The sequence below is a fragment of the Helobdella robusta genome (genome assembly GCF_000326865.2).
Source record: "Helobdella robusta unplaced genomic scaffold HELROscaffold_125, whole genome shotgun sequence".
Lineage (NCBI taxonomy): Eukaryota > Metazoa > Annelida > Clitellata > Rhynchobdellida > Glossiphoniidae > Helobdella > Helobdella robusta.
The window spans coordinates 109,859-119,333 of record NW_008703686.1 but is presented as its reverse complement, the minus strand read 5'-3'; the positions used below and the strand labels follow the sequence as shown (position 1 = coordinate 119,333).

The 9,475-nt window shown below is 33.4% G+C and overlaps 2 protein-coding genes across 2 annotated transcripts in view; both read right to left on the bottom strand.

Annotated features, from left to right (window-relative positions):
* HELRODRAFT_195041 (hypothetical protein) overlaps positions 1 to 3,070 on the bottom strand; it is a gene marked incomplete at its 5' end in the record, with an annotated part of 11,434 nt that extends 8,364 nt beyond the window's left edge. Inside the window, 3 exons of the mRNA XM_009013942.1 lie at positions 993 to 1,118; positions 1,442 to 1,535; positions 3,026 to 3,070. Of these exons, the coding sequence (XP_009012190.1) occupies positions 993 to 1,118; positions 1,442 to 1,535; positions 3,026 to 3,070 (265 nt within the window). The remainder of the gene's footprint in view (positions 1 to 992; positions 1,119 to 1,441; positions 1,536 to 3,025) is intronic.
* A 4,997-nt stretch (positions 3,071 to 8,067) lies between these two features.
* Positions 8,068 to 8,313, bottom strand: HELRODRAFT_153254 (hypothetical protein; the record flags this gene model as incomplete). Its single annotated transcript, XM_009013941.1, has 1 exon — positions 8,068 to 8,313. A coding segment is annotated over one exon (246 nt), but the record flags the coding sequence as incomplete, so codon positions are not given.
* Between the last annotated feature and the right edge of the window lie 1,162 nt (positions 8,314 to 9,475).

The following is a 9,475-nucleotide window of genomic DNA, read 5'->3' as shown; positions in this document are numbered from 1 at the left end:
GTTTGTATCATGTTTTGTTATCACTATGTTAATTAGCCTCATTATCATTAGCGCCGGTGTTATTTTTGTAATTATATGTATGGGCTTTGTAATTATCATAATTTATTTGCCGCGGTGAACAATGACATCATTATGAACAACAAGTAGTTGTAGTAGTAGTGGTAATGGTAGTAGTGGTAGTATTATTATTATTATTATTATTATTATTATTATTATTATTATTAGTAGTAGTAGTAGTAGTAGTAGTAGTAGTATCCTTATCAGCCAGGGACAAATCTAGACACCATTACTATCATCACCACCATCATCACCACCATTGTCATCATCACCACCACCATCATCATCATCATTCTCATCGTCATCATCATCATCATTCCCAATTCCGTATCGAAACGAATGCGCCTAATTTTCAGTCGGATTAACATTGCTTTAACTTACGCTAATGGCCTCATAAAACTTACTCCGTTTATTCTTCACAATTTTTTTTTTGAAAATTTCTTTTTTTTTCATTTATAAAATAATTTAAAATACTTTCCGAAGATATTTAATAAAATCCTTTATTGAAATTTGACTGTACGAATTTAACTACTGCGTCTAGAAAATATAATTATATTGTAATTATATTATAATTATATTAAAGTTATTATAATTATATTATAGATAATTCTACTAAGATACTCCATCTTCTTAAAAATAATTCTCTGAAGATTTCCTTATCATTAATATTCAAGTCATCCAGACTTAATATTTTATACATTTCATCGGAGCCTGTTTTTAAATAATGATAAACAATAATATTCGACTACACGCATGCTTAATAAAATTATTATCCAATTATTATATTTAAAATAGCTAAATTAGGTGAAACGATGTATGTGTATATGTGCGTTGTGTTGTGTGGTGTGGTTGTCGCAAGAGTATCTTACTGAAGTTATTGTCAGAGCTGCAAAACAATAAATGATAAGAATAAAAAAATTGAACCAAATATAAACCATTAGACTGGAAAGCATCCAGGATCATTTGATAAACTCTCCCATCAACATTGTACAAGAGCCAGTCATAGAACAATTTATTCCTGTTCTTCGTAGGCAGTGATGATAGCATTGAGTCACATTTCTCTTCAAAATTAAAATTTATGAACATACGAACGACAAATAAAATAATTTTATTCTGCCCTATAAATGTCCAGTTCAAACAATTAGACCATGTATACATTTGCGGATCTAGACAACTTTGACGGGGGGGTGGGGCCAAATTTTGAAAATATTTAAAAGTATAAATTTTTTTCAAATTTGGACAAGGAGCCAAGATTTGTGGTAGGGTGGCCAAAATTAAGCTGGCGACCTTTTTTTGATATAATATGGTGTTTTTTTTATGCTAAAGCTGAGTTCTTTTAATAAATATACTGCTCACAACTGGGTGATGGTCTCTCCGGCCTAACCCTTAGATCCGCCACTGAATGTACATGCATTCAGACAAGGCATGTGCTTAGGCTTATTGCCAATGTGCGGTGACCAAAGAAGGCGCAAGTTCACCTAGATAACCGTGTACGACAATTTTTTGAAATTAAAACGTATTAAAAAGCTCTAAAATAAAAAAAAAATGAATGTAAAATTCTTTTCGCTTAAGATCCTCAATTAAAATTTGTAAATCAATCAATCAATCAATCAATCAATCAATCAATCAATCAATCAATCAATCAATCAATCAATCAATCAATCAATCAATCAATCAATCAATCAATCAATCAATCAATCAATCAATCAATCAATCAATCAATCAATCAATCAATCAATCAATCAATCAATCAATCAATCAATCAATCAATCAATCAATCAATCAATCAATCAATCAATCAATCAATCAATCAATCAATCAATCAATCAATCAATCAATCAATCAATCAATCAATCAATCAATCAATCAATCAATCAATCAATCAATCAATCAATCAATCAATCAATCAATCAATCAATCAACCAATCAATCAATCAATCAATCAATCCATCAATCAATCAATCAATTAATCAATCAATCATTTAATCAGTTAATCAATCAAACAATTAATCAATCATTCAATCATTCAATCAATCAAACAATCAATTAGTCTACCAGCGCTCCTCAATGAATTTTGCACACGGATGGGTCCGCTCTAAACTTTGTAAGTGATGGAAAAGTGGTCAGAGAAGGAGGCAGAGAGTGAGAACAAGAAGACGATCGTAAACCGGTGCGTTTAGATTCAGTTAATATATCTGATAAATATAGAAAATAATTAACATTGAGACTTATACATAAATGTGAAAATTTTAAAAAGTTTTCTGTATTTTAGAGGTAGCCAGTGCAAGATAACAAAATATGGAGATAGATGTGAAAAGAAATGGGCAGAAGCAGCAGAGTTAAAAGCTTTACTTAAAGAATAGAGTGTTGAATCAGGAAGACCATAGTAGAGCGAGTTATTAATACAATTATCAATCATAGATAAAACTAAGGAAATGACAAGAAGGAAAAGAGAAGAATTCAATCAATCAATCAAAAAAACAATCAATCAATTAAAATGATTTAAGCAGTAGATAATTTTAATTTCTACCAAAACTTTTCTTTAAATAATAACCAATCTAAATCAATCTAAACAACAAAACCGTAAATTATATATTTTCTGAATTTCAAGCAAATTTTTCAAATCGATCGAGTAAACTTTTCTTATATTTCAATTCAGAAAGTAAAAACCGCACTAGTAAAAAGTGTATTTAGAATTTTTCTTAGGTATACGGCATTGAAAATGTATGATTCATGCGTGGAAATGTATATACACGTTAACAAAATAATACTTTTATCAGTGGCAAACAATTGATCTTTTTTAAAATTATTGGCTTTTTGAATTAGAGTTTAAAAAATAAGTAAAAAATTCGATCATTCATTTATTTTAAATAAAAAAGGATTATAATGAACTGGCTAATTAAATTACCTCCAATCTTTCCAATTAGATTAGGTAAGATGAACTAAAATCAAGATCGTTCAAAATGACCTCTTTAAACTTTTTTACAATATCTTTGTAATTCTCGTTCACCATTTCGAATATTATTTAAAAAAATATTAAAATATAGTTCAACTGAAACGGTTTCCTAAATTTGTTTAATTTTTAAATGATCCAATTGTTTTACCGTCAATTTATAGTAATTTTGGCAAATTTTGGCTAATTAACATCGAAATTTATAAGTTGCAGTAGCTAAAACATAGTCTGCCCAGGCCAATCGTGTAAAAAGAATAAATAAAAAGACAATGAATAAAGAGCTAAAGAAAGCTTTGCTAATCAGGAAAAGGCAACAATGCATCTGCGTATATATGAACTATTAATAACAAAATCTAAATCTAAAATTTTCATCTCGTTTTTCCAAAAAGATAGAATATTATATTAGAATGCAAAGTGCATTTTGGTTTATGATTGTTCGTGGTATTGTATTTGCATGGTTAGGGGATCTGAACTAACTATGAGAATAAGATTGGGATACATTAAAAATATACCGTTTTATAATCAAATTGTTGTTTTGAAATTTCAGACCTCAGGATAAAATCACAATTTAAGAAAATTTTATTCTTATTACGCGCGCTTGTGTGTTTTTGTAAAGTAGTAAAAAGTAAAAGTAACGAAATACTATTATTGATATTGGCAGTAGTAGTAGCATTGACATTTTTATTTTCTCCATTGGCCGCTCCTTAAATTTGGCCGCCCCGTGCTTTTTTCGATGGGATCTGTCCTGTTTGGTAGGTGACCAAACACTTAACACTTAAATTGCAGGTACAGAAACTCGTTCTGAAATGAATAAATAATAAATCAATAAAATAATTGTTGGCTAAACAGTGGCAATAACAAAAAAAAACAATAAATCAATTAAAGTATAGTTTATTACACTCACATTGAAATTTAAATATAACCGCCGGTTGTAAAAAAAGTGGCTCGTAAATAATCTAGTACTCATTTGAATATTTCATAACGATGCGCACACTTTCTTGCGGTTAATTAAACAATATTATACCATCAAACACTATTAAAACGTGAACTAATTTAACCCTTTTAATAAAATAACACAAAATTCATGTCCTAAAGTATTCGAAATTTTAAAAAATCAATCTACAGACTTCAAAGAACATTAAAATTGTAATTTTACAACCGACTTATCAATATCTTTATTCTATTAAAACTGATAATTCTCTGGTACCAGCAACATTTGCTATATAGATGCAACTTTACAACACCATAGCACATGTATATAATTAGCATATTTATGTATTTATTGATTAGTATCGCAGTTTTAAAGTCAACGGCTAGAACAATAATAATAATATTTTTAGAATAATAATAATAACATAATAATATAATATCAATAATTATAGATTAATTATTTAATTATTTTATAATAATTTAAAGTGTGTACGAAGGTCACGTGAGATCACTTTCAAATCTGATTGGCTGAGGAGGAAAATGGCGCATATTACAAAATGGTAAATACATCTAGAGAGAGTCTGTAGAAGAAATGTTGAGAAACTAATTAAAAAAACTATTTTTAAATTTCACATTTTAATCTAAAACATTTATTATTAATTTAATTAATTATTTATTCTCTCGTTTATTGTTAACTTGTTTTTTATTTTCATATCACATTGTAGTGCACTCGGAACTTAAGAGGTTATTTTGCTGTTTTTGTTTTTAAATTTAATTAATTTTTAATTAATTTTAAAATTTAAATCAAAACGTGGAAATTAGTTTTTCTTTCGCACAGGGCCGATTAAATTTTAAATTAGCGATTAATTACGCCTAAATTTATATTTTTTTCTTGTTATTATTGACATCTTCCTAACTAACCTAATTACATTTTTTCAGAAAATGTCTCAACCAAACGACGAGAACGTCACCAAAAAATCCGGACAGCATCCGAAACGGCAGACGGAAAGCAAGTGTGCCCAGCCAATCAGGAGTCTACTCTCAAGGGGTAAGAAAATTTTCACCGATCGAAACAGACCATCTTCACTAACAGTCACAAGCAACAACAAAGTGAACAGCAGCAACAACATGATTAGCAACAACAACAACAATATGAACAACAACATCAGCCACCCAGCAACAACTACATCAGCAACATTTGCATCTCCACTATCATCCAACTCTACAAATATGATGATGGACGTCACGACCAGTACGCCAAAGTTCGCGCTCATATGCAGACACAACTCGCAAAACGCTTTACGAAATGCTTCAAAAAGTTCCGTGAGTCAGCTGAGAAAGAAATGTTCCATTCCTCAAGCGGCCAGTCAGTCGATGATTGACAGCGGCTTCAACAGCCCCAGCGATTGCTTTCTGCAGCTACCAAAAAATGAGGATGAGTTGATGAATGATGTCAATCTTTATTCTGCATTCCCAATAGCTAATGATCAGCTGTGCGTTGATTCTCCAGCTGAAATGATTAAAAGTGAAATTACAAAGAAGGGTCGCAAGTTGGGAGAGGAGAATGATTACGTGGGTAATTGTTTGTTCCCTCTACAACAGCAACAACAAAATGCTGATCAACAACGACAACAAACTGTTGATAGACTCCGATGTCAAAACCAACGGCAGCATCCACTGCTGAGCAAACCTCGCAAAAGTTTTGAAAGTTTCAACACGCAAAAGATCAGCCAGTACCTCAATGAGAACATCTTCAACAACGAAAGCAACAACCGTAAAAACACCAACATCAGCTGCAACATTCAGAGCAACAACAACTTCAACACCTTCAGCAACAAAACGTTTTCGTGCGTGGACTTCAAACGCTCGTACACCTTTGACACTCCATCATTTTTGCATCGCCAACTAAAGGACCAATCCTCCTTCTATAACAGTGATGACTCGAACGGCAGCTGGGTCACCTCAACTTCGTGCTCCGATGAGAACATCAGCGGCATTGTGCACGATCCAAGTCACGACGTGTCCTCGCTGAAGCAATGCATGTCGGCTTTTAATGTCAATAATAGCAACATACACATGAGTTTCAACGGTGGCATCTGCAGAAACAAATATGTCGATACTATGGCTAGCGGGAGCAAATCCAAATCGGATGAGTTGATGTCGGCTTGCGATAATGTCATGTCATTGTCGGTGACATCATCATACAGCCAACAACAACTACCTGACTACAGCAACGTCACATTTTCGTGCAATAATACAACAACCTCGATCAACAACAACAACAACGTCAGCATCGTCTCGCCTCAGAAACCCGAGCACATTCCAACCAAGCACAGCAAAACCGATAGCCTTACGTTCGATGCAAAACTAAAAAAATTTCTCCGGGATAATGCACCACCGTGCCTTGAAAATCTGATTGGTCGAAAGATGGGTCTCACCTACTATGACATTATCGAGGGCTTGTTCGTGAAAGGGGCTCATGTACTCCTCGGAAAAATTATGTCACATCTCTCAGACGAGGATCTTGTCAGGTGGGATTTGGCATTCCATATTTTTATAAATTTTGGCGTTCCATGTTTTCTAATGTTTTGTTGTCATCATGATGTTATCATCCAAGTCATCATATAATTTATCCTATAATACATCTTGTAATTCATCGGTGGAATGTTAAAATGGTTCTTAAATTTGAGAAGGAGCCAATCTACTACTACTACTACTACTACTACTACTAATACTACTACTACTACTACTACCACTACAATCACCACCACCACTACTACTACAATTACTACCACTACTACTACTACTACTACATCCCCAAACACAGATTTACACAAGTAAGCAGGCTCTGGAAGAACGTTCTGGAATGCGACCTGAAATGTCGAACGCGGCGACGACACTTTGTCGCCGTATTGAAAAAGAAGCTTCTGAAGGCAGGCAAGGAGAACGTTAACAACAGCAGCCACCACAACAACAGCAGCCACCACAACAACAGCAGCCACCACAACAACAGCAGCCACCGCAACAACAGTAGCCACCACAACAACACCATCAATCGTAGTTCCCTACCCACCCAGCTGATCCAGCACGACCCGACCAGGGCTCTGATGAGAATTCAGCAGCAGCAGCAAAACCAGGCACTGACCGACCAGCCGAAGAGGAAAGCCATGAGCGACAGACATGAAGCTTTTGTTGCTGTAAGTGGTATTCTAATTTTTCATTCATTCATTCATTCATTCATTTATTCATTCATTCATTCATTCATTCATTCATTCATTGGTATGTTTATCTATTCATCCAAGTATTTCATTTGTTCATTTGCATATTTCAATCATTTATCCATTCATCCAAGTATTTCATTCATTCATTCATTCATTCATTCATTCATTCATTCATTCATTCATATATTTCAATCATTCATCTAAGTATTTCATTCATCTAAGTATTTCATTCATTTATTCATTCATTCGTATTTTTCTTTTATTTATCCGTTCATCCAGGTAATTCATTCATTCATTCTTATTTTAATTTTTTACATTTAGGTTTTACAAGTGCATCAGCACTCAATCTTCCTTGAAACAAATTTTTTAGTAGTCGCCAAACACATAAACACACGCACACAGATCCACACACATACACACACAAACACAACACACTCACAGATACACACACTCACACAAACTTATACACTAATAAAAACATACACTCACGCAAACAAACAAACACACACACACAAACATATCTACACTCTCACAAACACAACACACTCACACGTACACACACTCACACAAACTTATACACTGCCCGATGATGTCGTTGATAGTATGCAGGCCCGCCGACAGAAATTTCGGGCCCCTAGGCTGGACTGTGACGGGCCTCCCGATGACCGCGGAGGATAAACCTCTAAAGTATCTTATTTTAGGTTACATGACATTCAAAAAAATTCGCATATCATATACGTATACTACTTGTACCTTAATATTTATAATTTAAGATTGACCGATATAGCCAACAAAAACAAAGTATAGTTTTATTCAGTTTTATTTGAAAAAAAAAACATTAAAGTTTACTTTTTAAATTAAATATCCAAATGTAACAAATCGGTATTTATTGTTTTAGAAACAAACTCTCCTTGATTTGGCTAGGGCAAAATTGTTAATAACGTCATCAAAATTCAATAACTTTGCCAAATCATGTTCAATCGCCAAAGTCGCAAGACTGTTCAATCGTTCATGTTTCACAGTTGACCGCTGCACACTTTTTATTTGCTTCAGCTTGCTGAATGTCCTTTCAGCTTCTGCTACAGTTACAGGAATTGTACAAAAGATTCGTAAGGCAATAGCAATATTTGGAAATATAGATTCCAATTTCAACTGATAAATTTTATTCAACAGTTTTATGGGATGAAGATTTTCACTCTGTATGGTATCCGAATAAATTGATTTTAGACATTTCACTTCATTAATTAAGTCACTGCTGACATCTTTGTCATATTCTTTGCAGAAATTAGAACATTTCTTTTCCAGATCACTTTCTCCAAGTTCTGTAAATAACCACAAAAAATTGAAAGAATTGTTAATATTTCTAGCCATATGGAAACGCTCTGTTAAACCAGATATTATACTATCGATAAGTTTATAGAAAACGTTCACTTTAAAATCATCATCTACTTCATGTTGTGCGCTTTCTTCTGGCATATGTTGATTTTCATCATAAAAACGTTTTCGTCGTTTTTGGCGTTTTTCTGGAAGTTCTGTTTCACATGAAATATCCGACGACATAGTTTCTGCTGTTATTTTGGCTTCTGCTAGCAATAAGTCCCATTTTTCACGTAGATCCTTCAGTTCCCTAAGAAGAATGTCGATGTTTTCTACTTCTACATCCAATGTGGCTTCTCTGGCTTGAATAATTTTGTTTCGATTGTTTATAGCAACTAAAACTTTGAGCCATATTGTAGCCATTAAAACACACTTGAATGATTCCATATAACGCTCAATTCCTTGCAATTCAGTCTTACTTTCTGATGACAAATTTAATTCTTTACATTTAATAATAGCATGTTTGATAATTGGCAGGTGCTTCGCAATCGGTTTCACACTTTCCACACGTGCCGACCATCTAGTTTGAGAAAGATTATGCAGTGAGCATCCAGTTAATCTCTGTAGAATTTCCCATCGTTGAGGACTGTACGCAAAGAAATTGTACAACTTTTGAACTATTCCAAAAAAAGTTATAACGTCATTGCAACATTCTGCTGCATGCATACCGCACAAATTTAAACTATGGGCGCCACAATTTGAAAATTTCGCTAGAGGATATGCATGTGCAATGATTGCTTGTGCTCCTTGAACTTTCCTGCCATATTTGAGCCGTTGTCGTATCCCTGACCTCGACAGTCATCCAGAGAAATTTTGTTTTTCTCCAGTTCATATTTGATCATATCTGCAACATCCTGGCCAGTTTTTTTGTTATAATCAACAAATGCAAGAAAACGTTCTTTGACCGAAAATGTTGAGTTGCAGTTTTGTACATATC